General features: G+C 49.0%; 2 protein-coding genes across 5 annotated transcripts in view; both read right to left on the bottom strand.

Annotated features, from left to right (window-relative positions):
* NONO (non-POU domain containing octamer binding) overlaps nt 1-18887 on the bottom strand; it is a 122506-nt gene that overhangs the window by 89507 nt on the left and 14112 nt on the right. The gene's annotated exons all lie outside the window — the stretch shown is intronic.
* NLGN3 (neuroligin 3) overlaps nt 1484-18887 on the bottom strand; it is a 45575-nt gene continuing 28171 nt past the window's right edge. For all 4 annotated transcript variants that reach the window (XM_060248986.1, XM_060248987.1, XM_060248988.1 and 1 more), the window contains 4 exons: nt 17436-17585; nt 13955-14140; nt 4661-5450; nt 1484-3760 (listed from right to left, as the gene is read on the bottom strand). In XM_060248986.1, the coding sequence (XP_060104969.1) occupies nt 2911-3760; nt 4661-5450; nt 13955-14140; nt 17436-17585 (1976 nt within the window). In that variant the 3' untranslated portion in view covers nt 1484-2910. The remainder of the gene's footprint in view (nt 3761-4660; nt 5451-13954; nt 14141-17435; nt 17586-18887) is intronic.

Genomic DNA, 18887 nt, shown 5'->3' with positions numbered 1-18887 from the left:
GCACATGAAGGTTTCCTCAGTGCCAGATAATTTGTACAGATTGCAGGATCCACTTTTTAAAATGTGGCTTTGTTTTATTCACCTTTAGCAGTCTTGGCTAAGCAATGAGTCCTCATTTCCTGAAACAGTCTCCTTCCTCTTCCAAGCTGTGGTGCTGCCTTCTTATTGTCTTATGACCATTTTGCTTTATTTGCTGCCAGACTAAGAGCAGCTCTCCAAATTGGAATAATGCCATTTTTAGCGAAGGGATCATTCAGAAACTGCTCTCCATCCAACAAACAAGGTACTTTCATACCAGCTCCCTATCCCCCATTGAAGCAATGAGATTGAACATGAGATCCTGTCCTGGAGATCCTCTCTGGCTGGAAGTGATTTGGGGGATCAAGCATTGTTCCCAACAGATTCTAGAGATAGTCCTATGAAGCTGCTTTATACTGAGTCAAACCACTGGTCCATCAAAGTCAGTATTGTCTCCTCAGACTTGGCAGCAGCTCTCCAGGGTCTCAGACTGAGATCTCTCACATCACCTATTGCCTGTTCCTTGTAACAGGAGATGCCACGGGTTGAACCTGGGACCATCTGCATGCAAAGCAGATGCTCTATCATTGAGCCATGGCCCCTCCATACTAGTCAAGGCAGGCCCCTATAGCACCTCTGCACAGTCAACAGAGGGAAGTCCCTCACTTAAAGCAATATACACCATTGGTCAATGCATCCCAGTATTGTCTACTCTAACTGGCAGCACTACCTGAGACAGCTTAAATCTGAAATACCAGCAACTGAACCTGAGACCTTATGTATGCAAAACAGGTACTCTGTAAATATACCAGTACCCTTCCCCAAACTCCTTCCCAATGCTCCGCTGCTCCCTCAAGAATCAGACAGGACGGCAGATGGTTAAAAATACCCCCTCCGTTTTATTTGGAATTCTTTACTCTGTGCAGGTGATTGACAGGGCTTAAATACATTCTCAGCCAGAAACTCTCGCCTTCTGTCCTTACTTTTGTAGGTAGGATACTGCCCTCTACAGGAGGGCTGCAGCAGGGACAGGGTGGGGGGACATAGCACAGAAGGGTCCATCACAACCCCTTCTGGATACTTGGGCTGAGGGGCACAAGCTATAAGGCTTCTGACCAAGCCATAGCAAATCCTTTTGGCTCTGCCCCCACATGCTCCCACAGCTGCCCCAGAACTCCGATTTCTGCTTCTCCAACCAGACAGACCATCTCCTGGAAACTGATTCATGTGTTCTGGGCAAGTCTCATGGGGCTCCTCCTTGCTGTTTATCCAGGGCAATCTGGTACAAACCAGGCCCAATTCCTGCCCATAAAGGACTCTGCTACAAGTTTGTGACCTCTGCTCCCTTCCTTAAACTCCACCCCATATCTACCAAGCCTGATGGCTGGTTATTAGGTTGCCTGTCACTCAAAGATTAAGAGCCATCTCCACTTTTCATCTTTAACACAACTGACAGGCCCCTCCTCCATACCTTCCAGTGGACAAGACTGCCCCCTAAAGGAATGGGTTTTGCCCACGGGCCTCCTGATAAGCTTTGTGGAAGCAAAGCCCCTCTGCTTGATATCTCACGCCCCACTGCATCCACACCATGCCACTGGCCTCCTCCAGGGTTTCTCCTCATCTCCACTTGGGCCACACCCAGGTGGTACAATGAAGAAACTGCAGCACAATCCAATCCAGAAAGAGGAGGAGGAAGAGGACATGGGAGGCAGCCAGCTGGAGGTCAGAGTAGGTCATGGGCTGGCAAGGAAGCAGGAGAGGATCAGGCTGGCAGGGGAGGCTTGGACAACCTGTGAAAGGACTGAGATTTGGCACAGCAGGTGGTGAGGGTAGTGGAGTAGCATGGCCAGAGCAATGGGGGCATTGGGAGAAGGGATCCAGCTCTTCCTCAGATCCAGGTTGCTTGGGTAAGACCTACAGATATGAATGGTGGCAGATGGGCATATCAAAAATACAAAAGGATCTTATGTCCGGCTCTGGCCTGCTGCCCACCCCGAGCGAAGTCTGCTGGTTTCTCGGTTTGGCACAGGTCGATGCTGGAGGGGCTGGCAGCACAGACGTGGCTGATGTGTGTGTATGTATGTGTGCGCGTGTGTCTGTCTCACTGGCTTTATCAAGAACACTTAGTTTAAAATCTTTACAAAGGACCAAACATGGGCATCTCCGTTAGTGTTTAAAGAACTAAAGATCTGCTTTAAAAAATCTCTTTTGGAAAGAAAAAACAGACATAAATTTTCTCCGCAACACGAAGAGCGGGAGGGGGGGTTGGGGCAGGGGGAGTAGGGGACCAGACAGCATCTGCTGGACCCAGCACCAAGTCCAGGCTCTCCAGAACCCTTCACCAGTACCTCGTGAGGAGGGGCAGACCACACCTGTCCGGTGCTCCCCAGGCACAGTGCCAGCAATTCCTAGCAGCCGTCTCTCATGGTGACTCGGCCTGCAAGAGCAGTTTCCATGGCACTTTGATTGGTAAATCTCTAGCGATGACAAGGGAATGACAGCTGGATGACCATTAGGATGGTGCCTGTTAGAGCCCTGTCCCCAAACAGGGTCAACGTGACTCCAGAAGGCCCTCCTGGGAGCCTCCTCCAGGACAGAAAGCCTCCAAGACTGCAGATCTCCTCCTGGGCAGGGTATGGTTGGACTCAGGAGCAAAGGGTGGGGTAGCTCTTGGAGTGAAGTTAGCCTCCTTTGCCCTTGCTGGGCTGTACTCCATTGGGCCAGGATGAGTCCCACTGCCCCTGCTGGGCACTAGGAGAGTCAAAGCACTTGATACAAATGAAACCCCCAAAGAGCGAGCCGGAGGAGCTTGCCATGTCCGCCCCCTCCCCCCGCAGCGCCAGGTCCAGTGAGCGTGGAGTATGTGCATGGGAGTGCAGGGCGCTTGGGCAGCTATACCCGCGTTGTGGAGTGTGAGTGTGGGAGCCCCGTATTGCTGAAGCTGGCAGCAAAGGTGTTGTAAGGGTGCAGGGTCTGCAAGCCCACCAGGGAGTTGGGGATCATGGTGATCGTGTTGGGCGTCATGAGCGGAATGTCATCCGGTGAACGGCGCAGAGTGAGCGTGTAGTCAGGTAAAGCGGTGAGACGGAGGGCATCATGGGGTGGCACGGCCTCACAGTCTCCATGGTGAGTCTGGTTCGCCTGCAACGAGGGCATCTCCTCCTCCGGCGTGTGGCCAATGTCATTATTGGTGGTGGCACGCTGCGGGCTGGGCTGGCGGTGGGTGTCTTGTCGCCGTTTGTCCTTGCGGTAATAGAGCGCAGCAAAGGCCAAAACGTTGAGGAAGAGAAGCGAGGCCCCCACCGCGATGGTGACGCTCAGCTCGGTGGAATAGTCGCGGGGGTTCTCAACCAGGAGGGTGCCTGCGCCGTCCTGCTCCGGATTCCACTTCTCCTGAGAGCCCTCGCTGGTGTAGGCAGTGGAGATGGCTGGCCGCTTGGTGCTCCAAGTCTTGCCGTTGGGCCGACGCGTGATGTGCGAGTTCTGGGTGGTGTCAGGCGGCGGCACCTTGGTGGTGGTAGATGTGTAATGGAACATGTCATGCAAGTTGTACAAGTGGGGGACCAGGTGTTTCCAGAAGGCAACCTTGGTGGCCCGGTAGTGGTCGCGTACCCGTGGCTTGAGGCCAATGTGTAAGTAGAGCTGGTCACGGGGGTTATATTTGGACCAAGCCACCTCTTCAAAGCGGTTGGCCTTCGTATGGATGAATTTGGTGTCTTGGGGCACAGGCTTGTTTGGGTCCCTGAGGGAAAGAGAAACAGAGGAAGAAAACCACATGCAGCAATGTTTCATGGCCAGTGAGGTGCAGTGGCAAGATGGCTGGACTAGGAGCTGGAAGAGCCAGGTTCAAATCCCTGCTCTGCCATAGAAGCTTGCTGGATTGCCTTGGGCTAGCTACACACTTGCAGCCTCCTCCATCTCACAAAGCTGTTGTGAGGCTAAAATAGAGGAGTGGGAATGGGAAATGACATCAGCCCTCTTGAACTCCACTGGGAGAAAGGTGGTGTGTAAGTGAAGCAATATATACCAATGTGATCCTCCAGAGGGCAGAAGGCCAATACCCAGGCAGTCAAAATCCCAAAGGAAAGACAAGCATACAAGCTGTGCATATTTGGGGGAGATGGAAGCAAAACAGACACCAAGAATGCCAAATTTTTGCTGCAGCATGTGTTGCTTTCAAAACAAACTTGTGAATATAGCTAATCTGAATGACAGGCCCTGTCTTTCTTCTGAATTACCTACTGGATAGACACAAGTCTAGTTCTGGGAACAGGCATGGATGCCTGTGTAAACTCTCTAAGCATACCTTATTTTAACCCCTGAAGTGGCTTTTCTGCAACAGCAATGCTATAGCTCATCAGCCAACCATGTGATATGTACAAAGCAGGGAGGTTTAGTTTTGCTGTGGCCCATCCCTTTAAACAGACTAGGCTAGATGTGTGATTTTGCACAGGAGCTGGCAGTGGGAACCTGCTGGAGTAAACAGCCTGTGCATCTTAAAAAAAAAAATCCATGTTATTCCAACTCCTACCTCTTCCTTACTTGGATTCTGGCTAGCATAGCCAGGTGGAGGGGGGTCAGCATCCCCTATGCAGTGGTCTAGACAGGCAGAATACAGAAGAGCTGGAGGAAGAAAACCTACCCTGTCTTGGCAAAGTTAGTCCAGTAAGTCATGACCACAGCACTCAGCATGACGTCATTCTTGGAGAAGTTGCAGGGAAAGAGGTCGGTGGGGCCAATCATGGGAATCCCAAAGACGTAAGGCACCTCATCCCCATGGGCAGCATCGGACCAGGCTGGTTTCATGATGCTCTGGCAGTGGTGATAAAAGGCGTAGAAGTAAGTGGGGGAGCCATAGCGGGCATGGAGGTCAGCAGTCACCACTGATGGTTCCACCCACTGGTGATCAGTGAAGAGAGCCACCAGTGTCTTGCGGCGTGTCTCAGGGTTGTCCCGGTCAGCCCAGTCAGTGTACATAAACTTGATGGTCTCGCGCAGAGTGTCTTTGCCCTCAGGGTAGCCGTACAGGTTGTCCACAAAGTTGGAAACAGAATAGTCGAAATCACTGCCTGAGACCCCGTTCTCTTGGTCTACTACTGACTCCACAAACTTGAGGCCCTCGCCCTGATTAACGCCCAGCATAATGTCATAGTTGAGAAACTCGCCTTGCTCCATCAGGATTTCTGGGTCATCTGGGATGACATCCCCATCAATGACGGGCCCAAAGGCCACATGGTAGCGTGCTGGCTGGATGTCCTGCTCCACGAGTTCCTTGGCACTCTTCTTTCGCAAGCAGTCCACCATGTCCACTGTGTCCAGGACGTTGCAGCCCACCTTGTCGGCCAACATGCTGGTGTATTTCACAGGTTGGTAGTTCACGGCCCAGCTTGACAATGCTGAGCCACTCTGAATAATGGCTCTCTGGAAAAGGCCTGCAGGGGAAACACAGGCAAACACCAGACATGAACAGTCACCAAGCTGAGTCTAACAAGCTATCCCATAGAGTAAGGAAACCCTTAAGGCACCTCATTTTCTTACCCATCAATCCTAACCTCTGTAAGAAAAGTTAAGATATACAAAGATTAGGCTGCCTGCAGACTTGTCTTAAAGGTAAAGGTAGTCCCCTGTGCAAGCACCAGTCATTCCCGACTCTGAGGTGATGTCACATCATGACGTTTTCATAGCAGATTTTTTAAGGGGTGGTTTGCCGTTGCCTTCTCCAGTCATCTACATTTCCCCCCAAGCAAGCTGGGTACTCATTTTACCAACCTCGGAAGGATGGAAGGCTGAGTCAACCTTGAACCCAGCTTCCGCCGGGATCAAACTCAGGTCTTGATGCGAGCAGAGAGCTTGGACTGCAGTACTACAGCTTTACCACACCATGGGGCTCCTAAGACTTGTCTTACCTATGACATTTCTGAGAACCCAGGAGAGCTCCTTCTTCTGCTAAAGCATTCCAGTAATTCACCAAGACAGGGAAAGAAGAGAGCCTGAATGGAACAGCTAGACTGTCCCCTCTTAGCAGAATCAGGCCAGTGTCGCCTTTGTTCTAGGCCTTGCTGGAGGCAGTTCATTCTGGGCCTGTGGCATTAGCATAAGCCTGCTCCGATGTCCATTAATCCATCGCCAGCAACTCCTATGCTCTGGCAGAGCTGAGTCCCATTCCCACCCAAGCCACCTGCCGCTGTGAACAATCCAATGAGGGATGGCTGGCACAAGCCTAGCACTTTCATGGGAGGCTGCTGGAGACTGACAGTGAAAGGGTTAAGCCTGTGCCACTTAACCCTGCATATTCCAGTTAGCACAGTCCTCACTTCCTGCCCAGCTGGGCCCCTGCTCTGTGCCAATGTGGGCTCGGAGAGCAACACATTCCCCAGTGGCACAAAGAAGCCTTTTTGCTGGAGGGAACATGAGAGGCAGGGGACGCTGGGTCTAGGAAGCGGGCCCACAAAGGCCTTGGGGCTGGCAGAGGAATGCTGGGCCCTGCGCCAATGCCTCTTCCAGGCGGCTTGTCCTTGGAATACAAAAAGGCCCCAGGAAATGCAGCCTCTGCAGCTGAGACAGGAGGAAGGGGGCAGGGGGCACTGTTCCCCCAGCAGCAAAAGGCCTAGGATCTTGGCCTCAGCTTTTTGCACAGGGGCCTTGCACATGCAGAGAAACACGGGAATTCCTACTCATCACACCACCCAAAATGAAGGGGGGAGAAACGGCTACCCTTTTGCAGGAGTGGGAGGAATATCTATTTTTAGTTGCTTTCTGCAAAAAAACCCCCAAAAATCATCCAGCAGTGTCTTTGCTTAATGTTAACAGGTTCCCACGTATGTTCCTCTAGTTCACTAGTGAAAAATGGAGAGGGGGAATCAAGTCAAAAGGATTGCTTTTCCAGGACCTTGTCACTGAATCAGCCAGTTCTAAGTAAGATTATGCATCTGAAAAATGTAGTCAGGGCTTTCTGAGGTCTGTCGCAGCTCATCCTAGCAAGTGTGGTGTATGATGGCCAAACTGTGCTCCTATTTCAGCACTTATCTCAGCCACACTCTCACTTCAGCAAGCCATTTTCTCAACCCCACAATTTCAGTGTAGGATTAACACCACCAGCCTATTTTACAGGGCTGTTGTAAAAACTATAACATGACAATTATATAAAGTGCTTTGAGCACACACAACACTTCTGCATGTGGCCCATTCTCCTCGAAGTCTGGGTTTCTTGGTATGCACCTCCTAGATGCAAGGGGCTCAGCAGTGAAGAGAATGAGCACTGACCTGTGGAAGACCCTTGTCCCCATCTAAGTTTAGCAAGGAATTTAATGGGTGATCTTCTCCCTCATCCTCTGCTCCCCTTCCAGTATGAGAACAAGGATTTACAGAGCTTTGGTAAAAATGACCAGCATGTGCATATAGTGTTTAAACACTCAGAAACACACATATATACCTGAAATGTTACTTTATTATTCCTCATTCATATTCCTTGCCATGACTTATTCCGGCCCACTGCCCAGTTGCTCATTTTAGCTGCCTGCACAAAACTTGCCTTCCCCCCCTGCCTACCTGCTGACCCAAATGCCCCTGCTTCAGCCGCCTGCCTACTGCACATTCTTCAGTAGCTGATGCCTCACAAGTTCATACCCTTCCTAATGGCCATGACCCTGCAGGAAGTCAACAGGATCCACCTAGAGCATGACAGTTGACCAACAGGCATACAGCACCTATTCATGATGGCCCTAAGCAATGTTCCCTCTAAGCTGCAGAGTCTTCTGAGCAAAAATTCTACTTCATGAGCTACTGGCATTAAAGTTGTGAGCTACAGCATAAATTAGTATGCTCTGGGGTCAGCTTTCCTGAGCTAAGACAAAAATGTGTGAGCTGGAGGCTAAAAATCTGTGAGCTAGCTCAAGCTTAGTGTTGAGAGCCAACACAGGTTGTCTTTGTTCCATATCTTGCAAGTGCCAAGAGAACAGGTCCACTTATCCATCATCTGGACACAATCATTGCCAGTCTAGTATGATGTGGTTCATTAGCACTAACAGCAGAGAACAGCTCAGGCATTCCACCCCCTCTCCCCCACTTTCTTGCTTACCCGCCCATTCATAAGTTACGTGATGCATCCCCTCTCTTGGTGCTTGTTTGCTGTGACTCATCTTGGGCCTTTGCCTGGCTGGATTCAATCCTGACATCTTTGTGCCATTCCTGTATGCACATCTTTAGTCCCACTTATGGCACTCCATTTCCTGAAAGCTTGCCCTTTTATTTTCAGGTAGTTAAAAATCTCCTTGTGCAACTATCAGGGTCTCACAGGATTCTTCTGGATTGTCCTTTGCATCAGAATAGCATGTGGGAATGTCTCTGAAACTGTTCCTTTGAAGAACCGCCAGCTGTCTCTGGCTCCCCTCCCCTACTTTGTTTTTCTATTTACAGGACCCAATTCACCAGTTCAGTGAAAGATGTTCTAGGTCCCAACCTCACAATCATGGGAAAGTACAGAGCAACATGATTTGCACATTTGTGTGAAATTCAGCATTACAGTTTCACCTTCTCCTGCGGCTTCACTAGAGTGACATTTGCGCTTCCCAATTTCATTTTGATTGTTTTGACTTTCATATTCTGTACAAGGCATCTTTTGGGTTGTATGTTTTGCTATTTTCTCAAAAACCACACCTGCCAAAATGATCTCATGATCACCAAGTTGTCCAACTCTCTGTCAGATGCAGAATCCTACCAAAATGCTATGCTTGCCCAGGGACAGCTGCACCTTCACTGTGCTGGTGGATACTCTTGAATACACCAGTGGAAATGCTAATCTGGTCTACCTTTTGATGGGGAGACTATAACTATACTAGTCCAGCCAAATGCTTCTCTAAGCTGCTGCTGAAAGCCTGCAAGAATAAGGTTTCCTCATGCCCCTTGGTAGCCTTCTCCAGTACTTTCCTATGCTTATGTTTGGGAAATGCTTCCTGAGGTCCAACCTGTAATGTAGTCTGCTAGTAATACAATTTACTGCACAGAAATCTGCAAAACTCCCAGGTTGCTACTTTCACTGAGCTCACAGAGACGACGATTCTAGCACACAGAGGACCACATACTGGCAGCTGATACACAGTGAAATTCTCTTTACTGCTCGGTAGGATGATACATGTAAGCAGGCTACCCCAGGATAATTTGATTGCCTGTGCAAGCTCTCTGTTCACATCCTACAAAGTGGTAAGGAGAAAAAAAATATGTAGATGGGTTTAAATGGTCAGTATCTTCCCCTCCCCCCAACAACCCATATTGTTTTCCCACTACTGAACAATAAGTGGTTGTTTTAGTTCTTAATGTAGCTATTTGGCATTTTCATGGCTGGCTTATTTTGCTTCACTGCTCACAGGGACCCTTGTCCCAAACAGGCTCAAGTTTGCACCCTCCAGCCTTCTTGGTCTTTGCAGTGGCCAACAGGAGTTGGTTTTGCTAGGGTAACACCAGAAGCCAGGGTCTCTCTTTTAATGTAGTGAGACAGAAGAAAGCATTCCAGTTCTGCCCCTCTCTGCAAGGACATTCCCAGGCTACTAACAAACCCACAGCAGGTCACCTTCTCCCAGGGCCTCTTCTCCTCCCCTGCCTGGCTCAGAGGGTCTGTGTATTTATCCTAATTTAGGGGGCTGCCACATGGCATGCATCTTCCTGCCAGGTTAATTATCAAGCAAACAAAGGCTTGATCCCCATCTTTAGCTATAAGCTTCTCTCTCCCCCCCCCCCTTTAGTAGGCTGCACAAAGAACCAAGGGAAGGAGTAGCAACCTTCCTCCCACACACCGATTAACAAGGATCTATAGGGCAGCTCTAGGGGCAGGCCTCCACTCTGCAGGCAAGAATACACTTGGAGCTTTAACACATTAGAGCAATGGTGAGAGGATGCAGTCCCGGATGAGCTGAGTGCATGCAATGTCTGAGCTCCCACCTTCTCTCAGTGCACAAATATGCCACTCCCTCCCTAAGCATTCTAGATGATCCTTGATTAATATAGCCATCTGCCCTTGCTGCACACTCATCTCATTAATTCAGCTTCCATTTATATATTCCACCAACACACACAAACATGCATACCTCCGAAGATCCCCTGTAGCGAGAGACACGCTATTGGGTACAGAAACAAGAATGTGCTCATCCTCCCACTTGCAAGCCTTCTGTCAAATGTAAGACAGAGGAATGGATGAAGCTGCCTAGCGCTGAGACAACCCACGGTCTCGCCAGCCTAGGGCTGTGACTGGCAACAGCTCCTCAACGAAGGAAGGTCTCTTTCAGCCAAGCAACCCAGGAGCCTCTTAACGGGGATGGATTGAACCCAGGTCCTCATGCATGTAAAGAAGAATTCCTTGAAGCTGTAGTGGTTTCCTGATGATTTCACCATCAGTCCCTGGAATGGCCAACTTCACTAGGCAAGGGCATCATGTGAAGGTTAGCACAAGGGATGACCCACAGGCAAAGGTGGAGTCTCCCTAAGCATGCAGGGCAAAAAAAAAAGTTTTCAAATTTAAAAAGCTCCCCCTTCAGTAGCTTGATGAGGACCAAGCGAGTTCATTGTCCTTGAAAATTTGGAAGCAGCTGGGAGTTAAAGGAAAGGGGGAAACAGAGGGAGAAGAGAAAACTGGTTTGTTCAAACTTGCGGGGGGCGGGTAGGTTTCCAAATCATTTATCCCTTTGCAATATTTTGCAGGTCCCCAACTTGTATGCTCTGCTGCTAAGCCCTGGACCCTGCCCATAAAACCTCCTCTTCTGTAGCCCAGGCTTCATACATAGTAATGGCCAACATCCTGCATCCTATTCTTTTATCTTCAATTACAATCTATTTGTCATTTCAAAAAAGCATACAGACACCCAAGGCAAGGGGAAAGGAGGGGAGAGGGGAAAGGCATCTTTCGCTCTATTTCCCTATAGCTTCTGATCCACCAATCTCAATTCAGTCAAGGAAGCAATCAAATTAACAAGACTGAAGTATAAGCTAGTTTAGTCAATTTCAACCCCTAGGGAAAGGTTAAAATACTCTTGAAGGGTGAGGGGAATTGTTGAGGAAGATGCTGCTTTTTCCTAATTTTATCTAGCCTTTTAAAAAAGGTTCTACAATCTCTGATTCAGTAAGTAGAATAAATACTGAGTCTTTACTGTGTTAAATTGAACAAAGTTAATCACCAGTGGGGGACTATCACCAATGAGGTTACTGACACTGTCCAAGAGGGGCCAGTGTATACAATCCAGGGGCTGTTGTTCTGAGACAGTTCCAGCAAGGAACTGTGGTTCCCATATTGTGCCTGGTGACCCAGTCTTGAGTTCAGTTTGCCACTTTCTGGTAGTATCAGCCTCACCACATCTAGTTAACTTGAATCTCCTACTGCTTAGAAAGGAAGGGGGGCCATCCAGGACAGGATTTATATGCAGGCCAGAGAACACAACCTTTAGCCTGGGTGCAGACCTTTTATTATTAATAACAACAACAGCATGCAGGTACTTTGTTTCAGACTTCTTTAGCTATAGAGAATAAACTTCCTGCACCATTTACAAAGTCACTAGGAATGGATGGATATGACCTTCTGCTGGCAAGTGCAAAGAACCAGAAGCATCTCACAGTAGGCTTGTCCTACAGCTTGTATCCTTAGTTTTGAAAAATGCCTCTGCATCAGATTTAACCCCTCTTGGCCTTTTGCCATTTCATGGGCAATCAAGTTGCTTCTCATCATTGCAACGACTTCTCCCCTTAGGCTAGTTTCACAGCTGCCGGTTCATGGCGCTGTGCTTCTGTCCTGCTGGATACGGCTGTGGCTGCCCCTACGCCTTAAGAGTTTCTTATGTTCTTTTCAACTAATGTCTGATGGGAATTTGAACCTGTCCAACCACTCAAGCCACCCTCATGCCTGGTTTTTGTTCTGTTTTGTTTCTTGCTACATAAAAAGTCCTCTCCCTGTCCATCCATCCTTTCCTGAACACTCAGACTGGCGATGTACTATTTTGCAAGTAGAGTTTTGGCTTCAGTCTCCTAAAGAATTGTCCTTATTAAAATACATGGAAACTTTTTTTATAAGACATCTCAGAAGTGGGGTGCCCTGAAGCTGCAACTCAGTTTGGACAGAACAGAGGTTATGATAACTGGAAATGCTGAAGTTCTAAAGGGAATTAAGGAAATATTTACTGACCATGAGGAAAGCTTTGAAGCCCTTTTGGATTCTTCATCATTATTTGGAGAATGTTGGGGTATTTGCACACCTTCCTTCAGTTACATCTTATCCATAAGTTATCCTTTCTTCTGGATGCAGCCAACCTAGCCATGAAGTTGTGCTACTGTAATCCCGTGGGTGGACTACTGCAATGTGCTCACAAAGTGGCTACCCCTGAGGACAACTTGGATGCTTTAGCCAGTGCAGGCTGCAGTTTGCCCACTTACAGGTACTAGACATCGTGAGCATTTTACACTGGTATTATAGGTAACTGATGATGGCTATCAGTTTGCTTAGAGGGAAGATGTCATGGTATAGCCCAGGGGTGGGCAACGGTAGCTCTCCAGATGTTTTTTGCTTACAACTCCCAACAGCCCCAGCTATTGGCCATGCTGGCTGGGGCTGATGGGAGTTGTAGGCAAAAAAACATCTGGGGAGCTACCATTGGCCACCCCTGGTATAGCCTGATCTCATCAGAATTTGGAAGCTAAGCAGAGTCAGTACTTGGAAGAGGGACCACCAAGGAAGTCTCTGCAGAGGAAGGAAATGGAAATCCATTTCTGCTTCTCATTTGCCTTGAATGTCTCTTTCGGGGGTTACCACAAATTGCCTGTGCCTTGATGGCACTTCACACACACACACACACACACACACACACACATGAGTTTGCTTCTATTAAGTGCCAATTTTTCCTGAAAAGCACTTCATGACCTGACCCACATATACGAAGGACCACCTCTCCAGGCATCAGCCTATATGCCAGCTTAGACCTTTCCTCCAACTTTTTTTACTTCTCATCTTGGCCACAGCTGTACTATCATTGCACTGTAGCTATCACTTGCAACTGGATTTTCCTGTGTGGACAAGACAATCCATAACAACAAAATTGCTGCCTCAGGAGACAGGGCCAACCACAAAATGTCAGGGAGAGTTATGCAGAACTCTCATAATAATAACTCTTCAGTGTTTAAGGCAGAAGCTCCATTCAACCTGATGCTTTTTAGTCTGCATAGCTGACCAGATCTCCAGCAGCCAGTCAGAAGCCCTGCTGGGTGCCAGCCACACCTGGCCCTGCCCACTTTTAAAGAACATCTGCCAAGCACAAAGGAAGGTGTTGGCAGCCACCATGGCACCCACGGGCACCATGAAAGGGACTGCTGGCTAGACATAGGTAGACCAATGGTCTAACTCAGTATAAAGCAACTTCATTCTATAATTTTCAAAATAAATTATTAGTTCCTCTCTTGCCTTTCCTCTGCCTCCAAATTGGAGCCTTTTAATTTTAAAATATGCATTAAAAACAGAGTGTGTGTGGAGGGGAGGGCTTTGCACCACTGTGCTGCCTTCAACAAGATTCTTTGTTAATTTCATCTGCCATTTGGAAGATAAACTCAGACACATCATGATCCCAGAACACAGTTAATTCACAGCACTTCATTATCTCACTCCCACCCTGGGAAACACTTTTCACCAACTGATGTATGGCAAGAACATGGGTGCAGATGCACACAAGCAAACAAAAATAATTAAAAACAAAACAAAACCTTGAATCCTGAAATTCCAGGAGGACAAAATGCATCCAAATGGTAAAGGCACAAAGATAAGAGCCAGCTCTCTACCTGTGCTTATATAGCCTGGCTTTCAGTTTGGAATGGGTAGAGAAGCCCAGGAATTTGGAAGAGGGGGTTAAGCCTCTTTCCAGCCACCCTAGTAGATACAGCACTGGCAGACTGAGAGTGAGGGCTGTCTTCTTACCTTCAGAGTGGTGTGATAGGGTGAGCAGGCTGACACAGGAGGCACCAATGCCCGAGCCAAAGACAGTGATACGCAAGGGATCGCCTCCAAAGAAGACAATGTTTTCACTGATCCAACGCAGTGCCTGGATCTGGTCAAGCAGCCCATAGTTGCCCTTGGCAGCCTGGTCCCCAGTACTCAGGAACCCTGTGGGCAAGAAGATGGTGATCAGGTGAGAGGCCACTAGCTCCAAGATGACTCAGACTCATCCCCATCCTCCCTTCTCCCACATAGAGCACAGGATCACTCCCTTTGAGATAAAGGTAAAGGTAGTCCCCTGTGCAAGCACCGGTCATTTCTGACTCTGGGGTGACATCACATCATGATGTTTTCATGGCAGATTTTTATGGGGTGGTTTGCCATTGCCTTCCCCAATCATCTACGCTTTACCCCCAGCAAGCTGGGTACCTTTGAGATAGGGCCCCATAAAAATCTGTTAGCAGAAGCAACTAAAAATGCCCTCAGGAGTATATCTCATCCAGTTGGGACCCTAAAGTACAGGAAGGACTGAGGCACAGGGGGCTTTGGCAGCCTGGTGAGCTCCTTTTAAGGTCAAAGATGATGGAAGGGTCGTGCTCAGTTCAGGTTGACTTTTGGAGCCAGCTGTGAGGGAAGAAGGGTCCCTCAACCTTTGCTCTGAAGCATAATGTATAAGCTACACTACTGGTTTTGTTGGCTATTTTCTGCAACTGCCTAGTCATTTGTGGAATCAGGTCATCTTGACTGACCATCACAAGCACAATCTGCCCTCTTCCTCAGCCCATAGTCAAAAGGTTTGCAGTGGGTGAGCCATTTAAAGCATCTGTGCCAGAGGCAGGGATAGAAAGCATCTGCCTTCAAAAAAGGGGCAGAATATGCACGGGGTCCCTCCATAGGGACATCTCCTTCACATCATAGGAATTTTGATACTTGATAATGTTTGATACTTCATGCATTTTGAATTTATGCTTTGTTCCAAGCTTCTCTCAATACTGTTTAGTAGAGTGGCATATAAATTTTTAAATGCATAAACAATAATCTGAGGCCAGCTCCACCCTCCTTCCTTGTGATGTACCAGAGGGGTAGGAAGGAAATCAAAGGTCTTTTGGAGTTGGGCCATTGCAGACTGAGAACAGTATAGCAAATCATTTCCAAGCACAGCTAGGAGCACTCTGGCTCTTACCGTGCCAAAATGCATTTTCTCCTGGGAGGTTGGCAAGCAGCAGAACTCCATTTGGTGTTTTAAAAGTTCTTTTTTCCTTCTGGGCTGGGAATAGGCCAGAGGGAAGTCAGTGCAATGCAGCTTATCTGTATACCTATGTTAATAGATTTAGCTAGAGACCATGGGGTGGGTCAAGGCTTCTCCGCTCCTCCTAGTGTGGAACAAAGATTTGAAAGACTAGAATGCTAGATAGTCTCCCAGAATATTCTCCAGGCAAGAGCTGGAGGAAATGCTTTTCTGACCTGGCCTGACCAGGTCAAGTGGGAAGGGGAAACATAGATAATAACATCTTATTTCAAGAAGAAAGCAGTCTCTTTCTTTGGGATGCTGCATTGAGGGAAGAACTCCGAGGTGGGCTCTGCAAGCAGGCAGCCATTTTGACTGTGTGTTCATCTGGAGAGCTGAAAGGAGCTTCAAGGTATTAGTACTTTGTAGAGAGCTAGAATTTCTTCAAAATAAAGAGCCTGTCATGTTTTAGCAGCTGGTAGGACATGTATACAGAGAGGGACAGAGGATTTGCATTTTTTACCAAGTTCTTTTGTATTCCTTGCTCAGATCTGATGTTGTACTGGAAGTATGCTTGCAAACATTGGGCGTTTTCGCACAGGGCTTACCCCGGAGCGACGTCCCTCTTCACCGCGCAGCATCTGCGCGGATTTCGCACCAACTGCTCCGCAGAACCAGGAAGAGCCGCGAAGTGCCGCGGCTTTTGTGTCGCAAATGTAAACCGCCAAAAACCAGTTTACATTTGCGACGCAAAAGCCGCGGCTCTTCGCGGCTCTGCAGAGCAGTTGGTGCGAAATCCGCACAGACACTGCGCAGCGAAGAGGGACGTCGCTCCAGGGTAAGCCCTGTGCAAAAACGCCCATTCTCTTTTAATAAATACTTCGTAACTTTGAATGCTGACAGTGTTCCCTGTATCATATAGACCTCCACTGTCTCAAACATGTTATCTGAAGAGGGGAGGAGGGAGCAGAAAATTGGCATGGCTATTCTTCCAAGGGCACCTGAAGCAGTAATCTGTGCCTGTAGTGACCAGGTACTGGGTAGTGGGAGACACTGCAACAAGACCACTGAATGGGAAAGGGAAGTCCTGTCCCTCTCAGCAAGCAACTCCTTGAAAAGGGGCAGGTGGTGGCAGGCTACCCCAAGAATAGGAGAAAAGCCTTTTCAGGAAATTGGGAACCCCTAGGAGGCCAAAGCCAGAATAGGCACAGTTGCCCTTCTGCCACTGAGGAAGCACACCTTGCATGAGACCAGGATACAGAGGAGGGAGGAAACCGATAGTGCTGCAGGACAGAATGGCAAGAGAACCCTCCAGCAAAGCAGACTAATTCTGTCTGGGGAAGGAAAAGCCCGACCTCCCAACCCATTCTGTGGAGCATTGTCCCAGGGAATTGGCAAAGCTGCCCCATGGTGCTCGCCTATCTGTGGTGGGGCTGCACCCTTGTGGGGACACGGAATACTCCCATTGGTGCAGCTCATTAGCGGCACTCGCTGAGCAGCGCAGGAGGAGGAGATGGGTAAACATGGTTATTCAATATTTAACCGCAGATCAATATTTGCTCTTCACTGTGCCAGGATGTGCAAATGAAACAGAATTCCCAAGCAAGGACCGCAGCTCTGCTGCTCGACTGGGCTTTGGTGAGCGGGAGAATTATGCTGGAGATCAGGTACAAGTAGGTAAGAGTGGGGCCAGAAGGAGCTCTGGTGAGAAAATGATCACATACAGATTGGGGGTGGAATTAACACCCACAACCCAGCATGGGGCAATTCTCAACAAGCACAGAAATGTCTGAGTATGTCAGCAAAGGCCAAAGTCAAGAAATCAGAAAGGGGCCATGTTCTGCTACAAGGTGGACCACCCACTCTGCAGGCCAACTAAGGTCACCTGCTTTACTCATGGAGCTGTGTGTCCAAGCAGCTCCAGGACTTGTATTCCCAGCCACCTCATCCCCTGCTAGGGTTGCTGCCTCCATGTGGGGCCTGGAGATCTCCTGGTATTACAACTGATCTCCAGACTACAAAGATCAATTCCCCTGGAGAAAATGGCTGCTTTGGAGTGTAGACTCTGTGGCATAACACCTCCTTGAGATCTCCCCTCCCCAAACCCTGCCCTCCCCAAGCTCCACCCCCAAATCTTCAGGAATTCCCCAACCTGGAGTTGGCAACCATACACCACCATCTAGTGGCAACTCTGGCCCTGCACCCCCAGCCCAACAGTTGTCTTTGGCTCCATACCGAGCACTCCAACACGGTAGTTGAGGGTGATGACGATGACGTTGCCGTAGCTGGCCAACACACTGCCGTCAATCATGTTGCCTGTCCCTTCCATGTACGAACCACCATGGATGTACACCATTACTGGCTTGGCTCCACTGTCTCGGATGTCTGCAAGGGGGAGAAGCTAGAGAGAGGACTCTGACAGAACTTCCTGGGTACCTCCAGCCCACTGGGGCTATTTGTAAGGAGTGGGGGAAGAGGTGTGCTCCAGCTCCACTCCACCCCCACCCACAGAACTCAGCCAACAGAGACCCAAGGCCATTGCTCAGCCTGGGAATTTCCCATCTCTCAGGGGAAAGCACAGCTCCCTCCCCACATAGCAAGGCAGCCAATGTGAGAAGACCCTGAGGGATTGCAGGTGTCATGGGCCAGTCAATACCCCCTTTCCAAGCCAGGCCCAGGGGAAGAACACTCCCAACACTGGTCGACAGAGAATACAGAGACAGGGCCTCAGGACATTTTTGCAATTGTGTTTCCTGAGTGGCTGGAGAAACTGAGCAGAAAGATGCACCTTGTGTTCTGCCCCTCTAGATGACTGCACAGTCTTGAGATGCTTATGCCAATCACAGACGCATAAGAGGAATATAGGGGGAGTAGGTTATGGGGAATGCAGAGACATTGTCCCCTCTTGCTGGGGATGAACGGATGCACTGGGAGGGTACAAAGAGACAGGTCTCAGAAGTGGAAGGAAAGGGCTGATGTGGTTGGGCTGCCTCCTTTTGCCAAGCAAAACTCCTTTTCTGCCCAGATCCCTGCCAGCAAGGGGACCCTTTTTGGTTTGCACCAGCTAGATCCTGTCTTGCTCAGTCTTCATGTCTCTCTCTCTTTCTCTCCCTCTTAGCAGGTGCTGGCCCTGAAAAACTACACACCCCTCTAGAACAGCCTGAACTGGGAGGCGGGAGGCTTCTGTGTGCCTCCTCCACCCCAATAAGCAGCTCCAACCCCTACAGTACTAATCAGGTCTACTCCAACAGCACTGCCTAGCCATGCTGAGCCCATGCTCTCACGGTTGCCAAGGTGGGACAGGCCACCAGGCCCCATTCATACATAATTGTGCCCTGAGTGTCAGAGTGGAAAATAGCCAGGTCCACAGATCATCCCAAGGATGGAATTTTTGTCAATAGGGAGAAAGTACTTATCGTGTTTTGTATGCCAACCTAGGAAAGCACAGCAAAACCCTGAAGAAGTAGGGCAACCAAAAGAGCCCGTGCAGGTGTACCCAGACACCCATTCCTGACATGTCCAGTGCCCCAGCACAGCCACAAAGTTAGCTCTTTAGCAGAGAAGCAGTGGCAGGCATGCATCTGCCCTCACAAACAAGAACACTGGCTAAGTACACTCCTCAGTATTTAAAGAGCCAAAAGGGCTCCAGTAAGGTCATAGCTCAAGGTGGCTGGATAGCGGGAATCT

The sequence above is a fragment of the Heteronotia binoei genome, chromosome 11 (genome assembly GCF_032191835.1).
Source record: "Heteronotia binoei isolate CCM8104 ecotype False Entrance Well chromosome 11, APGP_CSIRO_Hbin_v1, whole genome shotgun sequence".
Taxonomy (NCBI): Eukaryota; Metazoa; Chordata; class Lepidosauria; order Squamata; family Gekkonidae; genus Heteronotia; species Heteronotia binoei.
Note: the sequence above shows the minus strand (reverse complement) of the source record. Positions and strands in the feature narration are given on the sequence as shown.